The sequence below is a fragment of the Lissotriton vulgaris genome, chromosome 6 (assembly GCF_964263255.1).
Source record: "Lissotriton vulgaris chromosome 6, aLisVul1.2, whole genome shotgun sequence".
In the NCBI taxonomy this organism is placed as follows: Eukaryota; Metazoa; Chordata; class Amphibia; order Caudata; family Salamandridae; genus Lissotriton; species Lissotriton vulgaris.
Window position 1 is genome coordinate 1,800,576,343 of NC_141694.1, and position 19,118 is coordinate 1,800,595,460.

Genomic DNA, 19,118 nt, shown 5'->3' on the forward strand with positions numbered 1-19,118 from the left:
GAAGGTGGATGGAGGGATTAGTGAAAGGGTGGATAGATATATGAGCAAAACAGAAGATGGACGGGTGAAAGCGTGGATGGACGAGCGAAAGCATAAATGGAGGAGGTGAAAGAGTCGGTGGATAGATGAGTGTAAAGGAGGATGGATGGATGGATGAGTGAAAGGGTGGATGAATAGGAGTGAAAAGGAGGATGTGTGCAGTGAAAGGATGGATGGATGAGCAAAAGGATGGATGAGTGAAAGGAAGGCGGGCTCGATCAGTTGGATCAATAGGTTTGGAGATGGCAGGATTAGCAGTTACAGTAGAGGTGGAGCTCTTGATGGGCCTCTTCTGTCTGCAGCTCAGCAGACAAAGATTCGTAATTCATTTGAAAGGATGAACGGATGTGTGGGTGAAAGGATGAGTGAGTGGAAGTGTGGCTGGCTAGATGGATGGATGGATGAATGACTGACCGGGATGGTTGGGTGACAGGGATGGTGGATGTACAAAGGATGTTATAATGAAGGAAAGAGTGAATGAGTGGATGGGTTACAGGGTGTAAGGATTAGAGAGGGAAAGGATGGATGAGTGTAAAGAATAAATGGATGGATGAGTGGAAGGATTGATGGATGGGTCGAAGGGTGGGTGGAAGGATGAGTGAAAGGGAGGGTGGCAGAATGAGTGAAAGGGAGGGTGGATAGAGGAGTGATAGGGAGGGTGTATGGATGAGCAAAAGAATGGATGGATGGTTGAAATGGATAGGTTGGGAGATGGATGGGTAGGTTTGGATATGGATGAGAGGATGGACTGACAGATGAACAGATTGACGAACAGATTGGTGAAAGGCTAATGGATAAAAGAATGAATGGGTGCCAATGTAAAGGTGAAATTTTAGATATCAGTGGGTGAAAGGATGAATGGATAGATGCTTAGATGGAAGAGACAAACGAGCTATTCTGTTGACGATTCCAATGACTTTTTTTGCTTCCTTGGTGTCATAAGAACTTTAGATCAACATGGGGGTATTTTAATTTTCTGGTTACTCACTTGGCCTACACTATGCTCCTTTCTCTACCGTGGGATTATCAGGTAGGTGTGGTGCTGTATGCCAGCGCGTTCTTACTAGACCGCTAGTATTTGGTCTCATAAAGGCCACATTGCCATAGAAATTCCTGGCACTGAACAACACTACTTTGTAAAAGAGCAGAATGCTGTGACACAATGAAGCCAGCTCACAGATAGGAAGAGATAGCATTTTATTAAAAACAAAATGTCTTGGTTAACTCAGATGTAATTAGGGGCTCAAATGGTAAAAGTCACAAAAGTGCACCCATGAGACATGTCCTCCTATTAATGCAGATTTACGTTTTTCATGAAATCACATGAATTTCCTTAAGTAGGCAAGGAAACCGTAGTCCTAGAAAATATTTGTGAATTGCATCTTAGCATGAGCAAAATGAATATGCCCCAGCAGAAATCTGTTGTGTGTTTACAAGTTCACTTTTTCTCCAACCACCTTTTTCCCAGCCCTGGAAGAAACTTTACTTCTGCCATTGTCAGGGGTAAATTGCCGACATTTCTAAGTATGGGAAAAGATTAGAGAAGAGCTGGTGGAAAAACTCCAAAATTCAAATCCTTCTATAGTATTAGCCTGCCATAACCAGAGAGGCTATTTATTATCAGAGGTCTAATATAAAGAGATTGCAGCCATTATTTCACGGCGCTCTACATGGCACCAAAGGGACAAATGGATTTTGTTACAGGACATGTAGATTTATGAAGCTACTTGTCCCATGGACAAGTACATATTTCATTAAATTCCACACCCCTGACGCAGCATGTTGTTTCCTGTTCTGCCATGTACATTAAACGTGTATGATTTTCCATGCTCTGTCTCAGGGACTCCTGTGCAATTTTTTCTGCAGTGACATGAGCTGTTGAAAATTTATGCTCTCTGATTTTTTTACGTAGGGACAGCTGCTGCTTACATTTCTCTTTTCCATAATGAGTTACATTGCAATTGGCCCATTCGTGTGCAAATCTTAAGCCTTGGGTTTTATTTGCACCTAGTGTTGTTAGCGATCTACATGTTGAGCAGCCTAATTTTTTACTTTCAACAGTTAGCCAGCTATATTCTTTACAGAAATATTGCATTTGCTCAATATTCCAGCAGTCTGGTATGTCCCCCTCTTTGAGCTCCGTCGTAGCAGATGTGGTAAAAAGCTGTGTTTTGTCCGGCAAACAGGACAAATTCTCATTGGATTGAGGCACAGCAGAGTCCACAGTAATATATTCATCTGCATTATGATTAGTATTACCACCATCAGATACAACACATTCACTATCGTCAGCATGCTCCGGCTCCATTTGCTTCCTTTTAGTGCCTTGAGAGGCATCCTTTTGCAACCACTTCAGCAAACTCATTTTCACCACGTAGATTGAACTTGGATCTGTAGCAACCTAACGTCTGACACCGACCTCTCCCTGTTCACAATGTTTCACGAAGCCCGGCGCAGTTAAACTGAAAGAAAAAAAATGTGCTTTGATCTGCAATGACAATACACAAATGTGGCACCGATGATGTAAACTGACTTGTCAAGATGAAATCTTGCATGAATTGATATTGATTTGATAAACTGCACACAAGGCGAATTCTGAAATTCCAGCAAGCAGTCCCATCGATAAGTCAAGTGAGTTAAAGAGATGAGGTAACTTGTGCAGGATTACATAATTGAGTCCTAGCAGAAGCCTCACTTTGAAGGAAGATGTAGGTTCCCCTAACCAAGTCTTGATTTGCATTGTGCACAGAGATCTATTTCACTTACAATGAGCGTGTTGTTGTAACTTGCAAAGCACCAGCACAATAAAAGCTGCATAGATTGGTTGTACTGAAAGATGAATGACCCTGTTCCTACATTATGGCACTGCATTAGCAAGAACGTTCAAGGTTGCTTACAGGTGTGAGGTTCTTTATAGAACCTGTAGAGTTCTGAGGCATGGGAGGACCAAATTACACGTCAGTGTTTTCACCAAGATGACAATAATGCATCAAAAACACAATTATGCATCAAGAAAGGATTATTGCAGTGTAATGCAGCACAGTCTGTGGCAGTATCACTTCACTATTGTGCGCTTTTCACACTGCAACTCTGGGTAGCATGATCACACTACTGTGGATGCATGAGGCCACTGAGTAACCACAACACTAACCCCAACCCTGACAACAATGCCAATATTGAACCTATGTTCATCCTCTTGAGCGGCCTGGGTTCCCATTATACATGATCAGTATAATTTATCAATCAAACACATGGGAGGATTTTGTAAAGCCTCCTATATGTGATAATGAAGTAAAGGGAGGGAAAGTATAAACAGATGCGTAGGATCACACAATTTGGTAAAGTGGGGAAGCCAGGATTAATCCCAGATTTTCTGATTTCTGGTCAACTGGACAATGTGAAACCAGAAAACCTGGGATTAATCCGGGCTTCCCCACTTTCCCAAATTGTGTGCTTCAGTGGGGGCTGGTGATATTTGAAAGTGGTGGGGCGTAAAAGTTCTGGATGAGTGCCTGGTGGCGAGCGAGCACACGTATTAAGGTTGAGCAACATAAGTAGAGTTCGGGGAATTCTATCTGCAAGCACATTTTGCAATGGTGCATTTTCAAGCATATTTGAGAAAGCAAGATGGTTAATGAAGCACTTGCGCAAGTGTAGTTATGACATCAATAAAGAGATTTCATATGCAAATGCCACCAGCTGCCACTGTAGGGTCTGCAAATCAATGGTAGGCATTGGCAGAAGTGCTACTATTGTAATGATAAGTGTGCGAACATTTTGCTGGGGTACAGGGAGTGGAAAGAGAAAGGTTGTAGGACGAAACACATTTCTAACTCAATAAACTGTAAATACCAACTAGCAAACTCAGTACAAATAGTTAAAAACATATCATGAGTTAGGGAAGAACAAATGAAGCACTTTTTGGCAATGTTCAAGTGCGACTGAAACCCAATTTCCACAGGTATCCGAATCTTCTTAACATACCAGCTAACTTCCTGCATCCTGCAGTGGACTGTTCACAAGCGTACAGTGTATCAAAGGCAAGTGGAGCCTCCTGCTCGAGTTTTACTGCTTGCATTTCAAAGTGACCGCTTTCAGCAAACCATTTTATGTAGGCTGCATGCAAGCCATTCCTCAGGCCACAAAGACAGCACACAGGACTGAGGGCTCAGGAGTCAGAAGGGATGTATGGAAATCAAATTGTAGACAAAGCTCTGATTGCTGGGTACTAATGGCAAAGCCTTTCGAAGTCCTCCCTTTATCAAATGAAAATGTTTTTTTTTAAACACATTAAAAAGCGAACCCTTGTCAAAAAAAATCCTGTGTGTGAAAAATATGCATTATGCTGTGTTCAGCATTCCAGGCCCAGTTCTAAACAAGTGAGGCAACCTGTCTGTTCGAAACTCTTTGCAACCACATTTTCAGTTAAATTAAAAAAGAATTTCCATGTGAACCCATGAAGGGAAATCGTCCCATCAGCACTACCTTTTATACCTTATAATATGCTGCCAGAGGGTGACGGGCAGGAGATGGTGTCTCAGACTGTGCATACACCACCAACTAATCCGAAATGCCAAGAAAGCAGCCTTCAAGGACCGTCTAGATAACAACGCCCATAACAGCAAGGAATTATTCAACATTGTCAAAGAATTTACCAACCCCTCAGCCAACTCCAACGACATCACCCCCTCTCAAGCCCTCTGCGACTCCCTAGCCTCATTCTTCCACGATAAAATTGCAGACATCCACAACAGCTTCGACAACCAACCCGGAGACCAACCCACCCAACCCCCTGCAGGACACCCACTCCCCCTGAACACCCTCCAGGACTGGAAGCCAATCTCAACTGAGGACACCATCCGGCTGATGAATTCTATCCATTCAGGATCCCCCACAGACCCCTGCCCTCACCACATCTTCAACAAAGCAGACTCCATTATTGCACCGCACCTCCGAGACGTCATCAACTGCTCCTTCAACTCTGCATCCTTCCCGGAAAGCTGGAAACATGCCGAACTCAGCGCCCTCCTGAAGAAACCCACAGCTGACCCCACCGAACTCAAAAACTATCGCCCCATCTCGCTCCTTCCATTCCCGGCCAAAGTCATCGAGAAAGCTGTCAACAACCAGCTCGCCGCATTCCTCGAAACCAACAAATCCCTCGACTCTTCACAGTCCGGCTTCCGAGCTAAGCACAGCACCGAAACCGCCCTCATCGCAGCAACAGACGACATTCGAACTCTACTGGACAATGGAGACACAGTCGCCCTCATCCTCCTCGACCTCTCCGCAGCATTCGACACAGTCTGCCATAGCACCCTTCTACAGCGCCTCAAAGACATCGGAATCCAAGGAAAAGCTCTGGAATGGATCACCTCGTTCCTCTCCGGAAGAACCCAGAGAGTCCGCCTTCCACCATTAAAGTCAGAGGCTACTGAAGTCATCTACGGAGTACCTCAAGGATCCTCACTCAGTCCCACCCTCTTCAACGTTTACATGAGCCCCCTTGCGGCCATCGCACGCCAACATAACCTCAACATCATCTCCTACGCCGACGACACTCAACTGATCCTATCACTCATCAGAGACCCTAACACGGCCAAAACCAACCTTCACGAAGGGATGAAAGAAGTAGCCGAATGGATGAAGCACAGCCGACTGAAACTGAACTCAGACAAAACAGAAGTCCTCATCCTAGGTACCTCCCCTTCCGCCTGGGACGACTCTTGGTGGCCAGAGGCCCTTGGAAAAGCACCCATCCTGACGGACCACGCACGGAACCTGGGCGTCATCCTGGACTCCTCACTCTCGATGAACAGACAAGTCAACGCCATTTCTTCATCTTGCTTCAACATTCTTCGCATGCTCAAAAAAACTTTCCGCTGGATCCCCACCGAAACCAGAAAAACAGTCACCCACGCTCTGGTCACGAGCCGCCTGGACTACGGAAACACCCTCTACGCCGGCACCACCGCAAAACTCCAGAAGAAACTACAACGTATCCAGAACGCCTCAGCCAGGCTCATATTAGACATCCCGCGTCAAGAGCACATCTCTGATCACCTGAAAAACCTCCACTGGCTCCCCGTCAATAAGAGGATCACCTTCCGGCTCCTAACCCACGCACACAAAGCACTCTACGAAATCGGTCCCGAATGCCTCAACTCACGACTATCCTTCTACACCCCTTCACGCCAACTACGATCCTCCAACCAAGCCCTTGCCACTGTACCTCGCATCAACAAAACCACCATGGGAGGTAGATCCTTCTCCTACCTAGCAGCGAAAACTTGGAACTCACTTCCCACTCACCTTCGTCTCACTCAGAACCACCTAGCATTCAGAAAGCAACTCAAAACATGGATTTCGACAAATAACTCCCCACCCTTCTTCAAGCGCCTTGAGACCCTCTGGGTATGTAGCGCGCTATACAAATTTCTTGACTTGACTTGACTTGACTTATGAAAAGTCGGATAGAGTTCTGAATATTTCCTATAAGCAATCAAGCCATTACCGGATTACCACAGAGGCGGCTGGTAATGGCATATGTCCAGCAGAAAAAGTGAGTGTGACCCACGCCGGCGCAAAATACTGTTTTTGTCTTTATAATCAATAGAACGACAAAATTAGTATTTAGGGGTGCGCCGGCGGGGGTTACATGTACTTTTTTTTAACTTAACTGCAAACCAGGACCTTTTGTGTATATAGCGCTTTAGAAGCGCAGAAGAGCCTCTGTGCGCTAAGCTTCCCTTCTTCCTCAACCTGTTGGAACACCGGAGAACCCAGCCTTGCTCCCTTGTCATGGACTGGCCCCTCTATTGTTCAATTTATTTGCAAGGGCACACAGGGCATTGTTGGTGACAAGCAGTAAACTAGTGTGAGATCATTGCAATCGTAATAATGATTGATTGATTGGCACACCCGAACAAAATAATGCAAATACATTGTCACCCATAGTGCGCTGCCTCACTCATGGCTTTTGTAGTTCGGACTGGACTGTTCCCATGGGGCACAGGGTCAGAGCTGATTTGCATATCGCCATTGTCTAACCCAGGGTGGTGTGGAGTGCAAAAAAACGATGGATTTGGGCCCAGATCTTTGGACTGGGATGAACGTGTGACATTGATCCACATTCGGTCCATCACCTGTTTTGTTTGCAATCACTCATGTTCCCTGCCACTGGTTTCATTTATCCTTTAAAAACAAAAGTGTGCGCTCTACACAACGTCCACTTAACATTATGATTCCTGTGCAAAGCCTTACACTAGCCGGAGTCATCACTTACATGCCCCGACCCTATTTTTGTATTTCTTCCGCGCTGCAGATTTTGAATCTGCCCTCCCTCTTCCTGAAGCAGAACATGTCATTCTTTTTTTACAAAGGCCCTGTTAAGTAAATTGCAGCTAGGAGTCTGTTTTTTAAATGGTTATGTTTTGCTGAGAGAGAGAGGCGCCAAGTCACAAGGGTCACCAAGTAAACGTGCAAACAGAAACGGCTCCAGTCATAAACTGCCCCAAATTATGTGTGCACATTATGGACTGCGCTTGTGTAATGCAGGGGCGGCTACACTTCCCTGCATTACATATCTCCAAGGGGCCCATCGTTCTACAACCAAAGGCGTGCGCGTGCATGGTACTAACCTGTATGCACCGAGGAGTTGGTGGGGGGGTCCTCGCTGGGTCTGGCTGGCGAAATCCCTTCACAATAGCTCTTCCTCCGACCGTGCCGATCCTGTGGCTCGTATGCACCGAGGAGTTGGTGGGGGGGGTCCTCGCTGGGTCTGGCTGGCGAAATCCCTTCACAGTAGCTCTTCCTCCGACCGTGCCGATCCTGTGGCTCGTATGCACCGAGGAGTTGGTAGGGGGGTCCTCGCTGGGTCTGGCTGGCGAAATCCCTTCACAGTAGCTCTTCCTCCGACCGTGCCGATCCTGTGGCTCTGCTAGTCTGCTTTCCGTCCTGCGATGGCTGGGAAACCGAAACAAGGAAAACCAGCTTAAACTGGCCTTTTAAAAGGCCTTCCGACCCTTTGCGCCAGACCCTTCGCGCCAAAACCTACAAGGCTGGTGACGTTAGACGTTGCTTGGCTGTGGTTCGTCAGTACCGCGCAACGGCACGCATTCCAGCCATTATGTGAGCATGTGTCACAGTGAAAAATATGACGCATGCTCACATAAACCTGAAACGCCGACCACATTTCATGAGTACCGGTACTCTCCTTTTGTAAGGAAAAAGTGCCGGTACTCTTGGGGGTAAAAAAAAGAAGTGCCGGTACTCAGTACCGGTGACTACCGGCCCATTTAAAGCACTGGGTATGATGTTACTTGCGGTATCATATATCTGGATCCAATTACAGAAACAACAAAATACAAGTCGGACAGCACACTATGTTAAGCACATATTTTTAGTTTATGTGTATTTAAGCCACACCCTTAATTACATTGCCCACGCCCCCTTTAGAGACCGCCAGCCCAGTTTTTTTCATCCCACTTGAAGCCCTGGCTGCTCCTTCCTGTATGTTCTCATCCACTTTACTGCATCTCCCTATTGTGTGAAACTAGGTGCCTAAACATTCTTGCAAGACTTGGGCTAGAAAGAAACCTAATCTACCAAGCAGAAGAACACTGCGTAGATGGAAAATTCCTATCTACGTTGTGCACCCCAACAGACTACGCAGTTGAACTTCGATCACCAATCTTCAAATAGTAGGAAATGACAACCGGAAGTAACACCTCCGCTAGCTTCCTCATCTCTGATAAAACGACGTGTGTCTACAACCCTATTACCAAGGTAGCTGAGAAGCTGATCCTGTACAGTAACTATCCATCTGACAAGTTATCAGTTTGGAAATAAAAATGTCAGATCGTTTAACCCGCTCTGACTCGCTTTCGTTATCTAAGTGAATAGAATAGTGTGAATTATTCTTTGCCTGACGATAAGATGGTCGACGGTCAGGGCTGTGCCCCATCAATCGCATAGAACGGCTGCCATCTTTAAAGCAGGAAGAACCAGCAGCCGGAGAGGGCGTGAGAAGAGAACACATTGTCCAGTCCGTCAAGTCTGACAGGATGGTCAATGCCAGTGTATCCAGGCTGGCACTGACCATCTAGTGACGCGCCTTTGTTGAAAAACATTGGCGTGTGGTTTAGAGATTAACGACATTTTAAAACCTGAAATACGTTGTTAATAAAAAATATTTTAAGGGGCTCTACATATTTTAACGATAAATAATGCAAATGTATTCAAGGAAACCCCGTGCCTTAACGTCTTCCTCGAGTAGTGAAAGGGAGAGTGTAATTAATCCCTCTTCTATACGCGCCACTTATATTAAAGAACGCAACTCATAGCTTTATGGATATTATATTGGGGTTCTATGGTATAGTACTCTGCCTGAAGTGGTTTGAGTCCGCGTTAGCCGTTGTCCTTCCTGGCCCATCCACACCGATGTGTAGGCGGGGCTTGTGTTGGGCGTCTTACGCCGGCTGTTCGTGCCGGCTCAGACACTGACAGTACTCTTCCATTGACGGTTGCCGCCTGTGCCTTGCGCCCGGTGTGCGTCTCGCGCTCGCCTGCACCGCACCGGAACCATGGCCTCGTGCTACGAGTACGTGACGGCCGAGCAGCTGGCTGGGTTCGACAAGTACAAGGTACGGCGCGGGTGCAGGGGCGCGCGCCTGCGGGGCGGTTGCTGCTGCGTCCAACCGCTACGGGAGCGGCCGGGGCGTTGCCCACGTGATGGGGAGCAGCCTTCTGTCCGGGGATGCTGCCACTTGTTCACGAGCTCAATGTACACACAGGACACGCATGCAGGGTGCTGAGAGCCTGGGCTCAGACGCACCATTGATGGGAGGTGGGCAGAACATCAACACGTGTCTTAATGGCACTTATGCCTTCGCCGGCAAAGGATGGTGCTCAGTGTATGCTTATATTTACCACAAAGCACTAAACTGCGTGTTCACAAATGACACTTAGGAATGCCAGATCACAGGTTAATCTTTGCCACTGGCATAGGTGAGTGGGGCCACTTGTATGCACATCAGTGGCCATTGAGTAGAACTATGACATCTAGGTGGCACTAGATCACACATTAATTTCAACGGTAGGAGGTTCTTATAAACGCATCATTTTCAGACTTCTGGACCTGGACCCTTTTCTGCACGTCCAGGGCTTTAAGTGGAATGTGAAAACTAGGGGAGTTCTCTGATGAAGCATGGCCAACATAATTAAGGGCGTGACTTAAAACACCTAAGCTAAAAATCTGTGCTTGGCATAGTGTTCTGCCCAACTGGAAGTTAGCTTTTTCTGTAATTGCATCCAGATATAAAATTCAACTGACATTAAACCTACAACTATCCAGCACTGGCTGTTCGTTGCATAAGATAAATAAATACGAACTATGGCCGTTGTATATAAGATTGAAAATGCTTCAGTTCTGACATGATGAGGCTGTGAAAGAACTATAACGAATGTCTTCGAAGTTACATCAACGGCAGTGAAGAGTGGTACTGTTAATGAATGAATGAATATTGTGTTATTACCTAAAATCATTTACAAAAGCAATGCATATTACTATCATAGTTAAAACAGTAGACTTAAAAAAAGGATCGCAAATGCGGGGGGGATTAATAGAGAAAAAAACATCTAGAGACATACATCGGTTAGTTAGTCAGTGCCCTAGTGTTGGTTCATCTTAACTTGTCGGGCTTGGTGCAAGATCACTGATGGCCATAAAGTGCTTTGTTTATTGTTTGCTCAACGAGAATGGCACTGTTCTGGACATTGGATTTGGCACAGGGTCCCTAATGATGATGTAGATGCTCATGGACAGTCGGCATGTAGATTGTTATTATGCTGTTATTTTTTCGTACTTTGAGTTTGACATAAGATCTTTCAGCAGCGGCAAAAAACTTCCCGGCACGTGCCAGCTCCGTTGGTACTGTCGTGGTATGTATGTGCGTTAAGGCCTCCTTGCATGTTCTTACTTTATTTAGGTTGAACATTGCCCTTAAGTATTTGTGCCTCCAGGCTTACCAATGCTGGACAACAACTGATGACATGCTCTGCTGATTCTGAATTTTTTCACCCTGAGATAAGAGCAAAAATGGAGAGCCCTATAGGGACCGCCTCAGCACTTGCATTTTAGAACTGCTGGTGCTTAGCACAGGCAAGTCCCAACCCACTTAAAGCCCTGCGCATGCCATTCACACAAGAGAGGCCAGGTCTCGAGTTAATATGTCACTGACAGGTAATGGCTGACTCTGTGTCACCAGGCCAGAGACTCCATGCTAAAGTTGTGTTTATTTACTGCATTCTGGCAGCTCTGTTATTGGGTCTTCTCTAATTAACTGATTCTTCAAAGGTACTCAACTGTAGGGAAATGTGGAAGAAAACTCTGGGATGGACAGTAGTGTCCCTGATGCATTCGAGTCATTTCGTAGCCATTCAAGGGTTGGTTATATCACTAATGGACACCACTTCCCATGCACATACCCTTTATTTTCATGGGAAAGGCTGGGCATATTGCACCCACATGCCATTGAAAGTGTAATGTGTGGAATTCCTATATTCATGTCATCAAGTAGTTTAAGACTAGGACTTCTTTTGGACCCAAATGGCACTAACATCTGTTTACACAATTTTTCCACCTCTATGCTGAGACCACACACATTGCACTGATCGGGTATGAGCTGGGAGCCTTAGTTGATATGAAGAGATTCCTAACAGTTCTGTTAGATGGAAGCAATCAGAAATACCCGAACTGTGGTTGTAAGGTGTTGTTGTCAGATCAAGAGGCAAGAGGGATGTACTAGTTGACTCTTAGGTCAAAAATATGCTGTGGGCAATTGTTAAGAGATTATCTATGTTTATGTAGTTCTGTTTACATCGGTCATTCATTGAAGCATGTATATAGCATACTACAGCTGTGTTTGATGTAACTGAACTGTTTAAAGGGTCTGATTTTTTTGTGGTGACTTTTGGCTAGTATTGTTGGTGTGAGAACTTATTTTTTAGAAGTCTCATGGTAGACATGGATTACTTGGCTCAAATTGTGATAATCAAAACCAATGGTTTCCTCAGGTATGCTCATTCTTTAGAGCCCAAAAACTGAGCACAAAGGAATATCCCTTTAGCACTTGACTCCCAGGGTAGCAAATTTGAGCAGTTCAAGGTTTACTTAAGGGAGGTAGCATGGAGTTCGGAGCTCAGAACTCCAAAGCCATTGAACAACAATCAAATCAGAGCTTTGCAAGTGCTTTTAGTAGAAAACATACTTTACATTTTCATACAGAACAATACTATGCATATTATGAGAGGACTACTACTACTAAAGGTACTTGGACGGCTGTACAGCAGTTTTTAGTGGTCCAGTTCTTACTGGTATTCTTTGTATAAGACAAAAATGATCTCTGAGGGTTATGTCCTTGGGGTTCTATGACGGCTTTACCCGTTTCCAGTACATGTTCGCCTTTCCCCCATCTATTTCCCGGTAGGTAGGTTCCCTCGCCTGTGTGCACAATACCTTTCGGTCTGTGCTCTTACTTTTTGTTGGCAGGTTGTGCCTGCAGTCATTGCTGATTGCTGGGAGCAGTGCTGCTGTGGGTGGGGTACAGCCTCATTGGCCCACGAAGCAAAAATGTCCAGACTCTTGCCCAAACCCAGCAAACGTGGTTGCAGTTTGGAATGAGAGCGCCAACACTCATTAACTCGGGTAAATAGCGTTGGAAGCAATTGATAGTAGGTTTCACTGTTGCTGCTGTGCTTGCGGCCCTCAGGATCTAGTTACTTTGGCTGTTCCTTAGACTCGGTCACAAGATATTCCACCCAAACAAGTTCACCTTGGGTCACAGTCGTGAATACTTCTTATTGGTGCTGTGTCCTCTGTTGATGACGATCTTCTCTTGGCATTTCTTCATAGTTTAAACATGGTCAACATTTATTTATTGCCCTGCTGCTTCTGGGCGCTGTATGTTTGTGAAGGATTTTCAAAACCCCCTCATGCTCAGGTGTTGATGTAGATCCCAGTACTCTGGAGAAAACCTGAAGGCCCATGAAATTGGTCTTTCCTGAGCTCCGTTGCACCCCTTCTCTTTCAGAGTAGCCTCTATTCGTGCAAAGGCACATTCAAAACCTCGCCTGAGCATTCAGTTCTCTCCCTTGAAGAAGGCTCCAGACAGCACTTTCTGCCAGTCTGGGTGAATTTCCACAGGCTACTTCTCCTCATTCTGATAGGGGAAGTTGGCTTTAGTTACCCCATTCATTGAACTTAAAGTTTCTCGTTTACTACTAGTGTGAAGACCCTTGGTACAGTAAAAATAAATATTGGCACACTAACTTTAGGCTTCTGTCCCATCCTCATACCAAGTTTGCAAACAGGGTTTGTGGATTCCAGTGTTGAACTCTGAGACTGTTTTTTCGGGTAGTTCCTCCTTTTGCTTATTTTTTTAGACACATCCAGCCATAGCCTGTGTCTTTAGGGATTAGTAGGAAGGTGGAGTGGAGATGAAGTCTACTTTCAGGAGAGACCCACAACAAGGGAACAAAGGCAAGGGAGGATGTCCTGCATCACTACCTGTTAACCTATAGAGAGAAGGGCAGCGTCCCTGAGAACAATGGTAAAGGAAATGGCAGGTTGAAGCTCCCTGCTTTTAAAGGTGCACTCTGTCTCCTTTCTTTAATACTCTTTAGTCTGACTCTGCAAATGATTCCTGGAATGTCCTCAGTAGAGCCCTATAATTATCATTTGCTTTCTCGGTTCTCCTTCCTATAGTCTATCTTAGGCATTACCAAAAGGAGGCAAATATAAAATCAATCCCAGTTTAGTTAAAGTCATATGTGCTCTACATGCTTCCTTTGCATATACAAGTAAGGTACACGCAGGCCACATCTATGCTCCATGTGGATGGGCAAAGGTCTGGGTTGCAAGGTACCAACCAATACATTTAACAATTGATTCTTTTAGACCCAATTGGCCCTGTGCAACTCGCCCTAAGAAGTTACAAATGATCACAAGATTCTTAAGGGAGCAACATCAACACAAAGAAGTAATGAAATACTTTTAAAGCTTTTGCAGACATTCACATTTATGTATTAGAGTGTACCATACAATAGAAAAAATGATAGTTGTTTGATACACACATTTAAACAGTTTCTTCTCCCAAAAAGACTCCCTTAATGTTTAACACAATTTAATACATATCATGTGAACATTGTTACAATCTGCACGACTTTCAAATCCCTCAATCGAAAAAATGTTAGGATCCCAAAGCCGACTTGTGTTTCACATGTTTATTCATCTTCAGGGCTTAAGTGGGAATCTCACTAATTGGAGGAGAATGAATTGAATTTCACAAACAAAAACAGAAAGTAAACAAAAGACAACATTACAAGATAAATAGTCAAAAGCAAAAATAAAACAAAAACAAAAAGGGGAAAAAACAATATTTATATTCAAAAGTATATTAAATATATATTAAAGTACACATTGCATTTTATTTACATAAACTATTGTTTCTTATTGGCCAACAGTAATTACTAAAAATAATCAATCCAATAATTACCATATTTCACACAAAAATTACAACTAAGAAGACCGACTCAATTTCCTCAGATTATTTAATTGTATGCAGGATGTCAGAACTGTCAACTCTAACTTGAATAGAGAACTGTGGACTTTGCTTTCATGCCACTTATAAAGATAGAATAAAAACCTGACATGCCACTTTTAATTTGAAGTTACTCTAGAGCCTGCTAGTTGCTCAATCAGTTATAGGTTATTGATTTAAAAACACATATCACTATAGGATTACTTACTTCAGAACTGAGTGATCCTCAACTAGAACCTACAAATGTAAGTTGACATTGTTATTTATTTACAACTTCCATATACAATCTTAAATAAATTGTTGAACGTCATTCACCTTTATTTTAGTAGGATCAAACTAATTCATACCTTTCACTCTTATGTCCACCCTATCAAAGATGTTCTAGGTATCAATATCGACACAGGGTCACGCAGTTGGACAGGCTCCAAATGTATATACAAAATTCAGTGTGTTCTCTCTAACCATTCCTGAATTAAAACAGTCACAGAACATAGTCAAATGCCATAATACCAAGTCTCGATGAGTCCTGACTAAATCTAAAGGTTTATTGGGGCTCTCCAAAGAAAAATGACCTTTTATTCCGATTTCTCCCAATCATTAAACTAGGATCACAGTTTTATTTCCAGATTGAAAAAGGAAATCCATGAAGATAATCCGTACTTATTCACAAACAGGCTCCCATAATGAAATCCGTATTAAACCAAATAAACAAATTTACTTCCATGATCATTCTTGGTGTTTGACTATGTCTTGTAACTCCTGTTTTAATTCACGAATAGTTTGAGAAAAACATTGTGACGGTGATCTAAATAAAACACACCACTGAATCTCCAACTTAATGGCTGAAAAAAAATCTAGATTTTTGAATTGATGAGTTGAAATCACTGACTCAACCGCGGTGTAAATGCATCGAATACATAAAGATAAATGTGCACAAGAAAACTTCTTCAAATAGTGCCCAGCTTAATCAGTTTTGAAAGATTGAATAGGCAGGATTTCTAATTTCTTCAAACTAATGCAGTTAAAGGGAATGTTGCATTTTATTGATTTACAGGCTGCATTCACTTTTTTGCACAAGGTTACTGAATGTTGGCCAGTTAAAAAAAAAAATAGATAATGACAAAGTGAAATTTGTGTTTGTTACATGAGGTTAGATATATTCACTGTTAGTCTTGATAAGACTAAACGAAGGGGAAGTTTTCATGGTAAATATACATTTATTTAGTTGCAAAAGCCTTTCACTTGGTTACCATAAGCTCTGAATAAAACTGTTGATATGCTGATAGCTCTTTCAGGTGAGGGAACAGCAGTTGGATCGGGTTTTGGTGCTTGTATTGGCTAAAATTCACAGTTTGCCTGTATTGTTATAGAACCCAACCATAGGGTGCAGTAATAGATTCAGTGTTCAGCAACTCTAATATCATACAATACATGGAGGTTCCCAAGTCAAGTGCAGCTAACTCATATTCAGAAAAGGCCACACAATCGCATTCTTGCAGTGGCCCTGCTTATTGGTGATCAGATAGACTGTCCACGAAACTAGCAGGAAAGTACAGCATTTGTCTGCAGTGACACTCACTCATTCTCCTGTTACATGCTACATAGGAAGACTGCAGGTCTCATACATAGGCACAGGAGGTGCCTGGCACATGACAGGCACGAGTTGGCTGTAATTAGAAGGTTTATGAAGCTTTAATCTCCCTCTTTTTGAAACTGGTTACCGTAGTACTGTCCTCATTGCTTGTGTTCTGCCTTGTCCATGTTTGAATCCACCCCTTTTTTATTTAAAAAACCCTTAACTCAGACCACTCTCTCTCTTATGGGCTTAACAGCATCCTCGGATCCAAAGCACTACTTCTTCCCCTCAGTCCATTGATGGTGCACCCTTTGCTATCATCTGAGCAGTGTAGGAAACCCTGCAAACAATGATTCATAGCTGCTCTGCTGGCTGAGAGGCTTTGGCTTGACAGACTACAAGTGTGTGATTTTGCCATTGTGTGTAGGAAACTCGCTTGGCCTACTGACAAAAGCATGAACATTACAAGATCTGCCTCTACCTTTAACTCCGTCCCATCTCTTAGGCTGTCAACTGGGCCGTGGCCCTGTTCCACGGACAGCGGGCAGGGATATTGACGACTTGTTTTGCTGCTACTTTTGCCCCATATTTTCATGAATCTTGTAGCAAGCTGGCTACTTTTTCCTGATGGAAACTGCACTTAATTTATGACCGCATTAGAGTTGAGTCTTGTTTCAGTGAACCTGTTGATTGAGAGGTTTCTGTGGTCTTCGTGTTCACTTCAGCCATAACCTCCCTGCCGATCACCTCTTTCTTGGTATGGGTTGGAAGGAAAAAGTTATCCATCAAAAGCTCAAGAAGTCTATCCAGGATGTTATTGCATAATCTGATAATATGCCAGTTTACCTAGTACATATATTTACTGAGATTGGGAGGAAAATACTACACTGCCTTTCAAACCACACCTGACCTGCAGGATTCTACTCAGTTCGGTGTCTGCCCAGGACTGGACCCCAAAACAATTTGGTAAGAGTGTTCGATGACCTTAAAAAAAAAAGCCTTGACTCTTTATGCCTGGTTGAACTCATCCTCCTGGAACTTCCTGCCACCTTTGATATGGTAGGCCATGCCATTGTAATCCACCATCCGGCAGAGATTGGATTTTAATGCCTTGTTTTGTACTGCTCCTCATGCTTCCTGTCTGGGTGTAGTCATTCTCTTCCTGCCTACCTACGCCTGTCTAGTATGGAGTTCAACAGGGGTCTTTCTTATCCCTACTTATTTTCAACATATTCAAGCATACACATGTATTTAAAGATATTTCATGCTGGAGGAATCTTCTAGTGCGCATGCTACAGAGCAGATCCTATGCTATAATCTCAAGTCCTGTTTCTCTGCCATCCAGGCTTAAAATAGTAGAAATATGTTGAACCTTATTCTCCGATTCGACGTGCCTTTGGTGAAGGCATTTTCAATCTGTCCTCATCACCCTGGCAAGCTTTTATTCAGAAGAATTAGATTGATTTACAAATGACCCTCCCTTAGGCTTTAAACATTCCACACGACTCATTCAGATGTCTCTTACTGAGGATCTTCAAAAGCAAGTCAGCATAAAATGATACCCTAACATTACAAGCTAAGTCTTACGACCGGTTTGCACTAGTGACTTAAGGTGAGCTGAACCCTCAAACCTGCCTGATGCTTTTTCTGATAAAACTCTACAAACTAAGTTCCTAAGATCACGGGTGGGAGTAATTGATGTAGGGGAGTAACTGAAAGATGGATATTTACACATGCAGATGCTGTTTGTTGCTTCTGGTGGTACCGGAAGGAATCACTTGCCCACCTACTGTGCATATGTCCCGGTTTTGAGTAGAAAGGCAATTTGGGCTAAAGTAATTATTTTGAGAATTGAATATTCGCCTATGTCAGGAGGCAATTGAACACTATTTTCAGGATAGGTACTGCAGTCTCACAGCGTCATTCATTAAGTTCATGTAAGATTTGCTGCTAGAACCGCTTCATTGGTAAATTCCAGGATCTCCTTAGGTGCAGTACATCGGTGACTTTTCTCACCACACTCTTGCATTTTTGTCTATCTTGTGGACTTTTATCCTTCAAAGTTTAAAGATTTGAGATATGCTGTTTGTTCTATATGATTAATAAGGACAAGGGGAACCCATTTAATCACTCGGGACCATGGGTGGCAAGTATTTATCAAAACAACAAAAGGTCCTGAGCAAACAAGAATAAGGAAAAATTGATATATATAGAACACAATGGAACTCTATATAGTCTCAAAATTCCATGACCAGCCGGCCACGGAATATTTATTGATTCAAGTTTTTTAGATTATCAAAGTTACAGCAATTAACCCAAGTAATAAGGGTTAAATAGGGGCACAGTCCTGTGCCATCCAAGAGAGGGGAGGGCAAGAGGGTAAGGGTAAGTGGGGAAAGTTATCAGGCAAACAAAGTGAGCTGACAGGTCACTGGCATTTAGTATACATTTAGCAGTGTATCCTGAAGTCATTCATACACACAATAGTATTTAAGTAAGTACATGTATGAATTACTTTAAGGTCGACGTACTTCAAACTGAGGTTGGGTTGAAGTTTTGTCGAAGCGCTGGTTAAGGATTAATGGCACGCCCTAAGATTAGGACGTGATTAGGACGTGCCATTAATCCTTAACCAGCGCTTCGACAAAACTTCAACCCAACCTCAGTTTGAAGTACAGTGAACCTATTAAGAATCACGTTGGCTTGCGCACCCCCGCCAAGAGGGCCATCTGAATTGAAGCCAATACCCTCCCGGCTCACCAACTCGGTGTTATTAATAATTATGTCCAGGCAATATTAATTTCTTGTCCTGATGATGATCCCGTTTTATCTGAGCTAGGGATCGAAACGTCGACCTTAAAGTAATTCATACATGTACTTACTTAAATACTATTATGTGTATG

General features: G+C 43.5%; 1 protein-coding gene across 1 annotated transcript in view; it reads left to right on the forward strand.

The window, feature by feature from the left end:
* The first annotated feature begins 9,476 nt into the window (after positions 1-9,476).
* Positions 9,477-19,118, forward strand: part of SELENOI (selenoprotein I) — a 257,585-nt gene continuing 247,943 nt past the window's right edge. Inside the window, exon 1 of the mRNA XM_086928070.1 lies at positions 9,477-9,683. Within this exon, the coding sequence (XP_086784196.1) occupies positions 9,624-9,683 (60 nt within the window). The 5' untranslated portion in view covers positions 9,477-9,623. The remainder of the gene's footprint in view (positions 9,684-19,118) is intronic.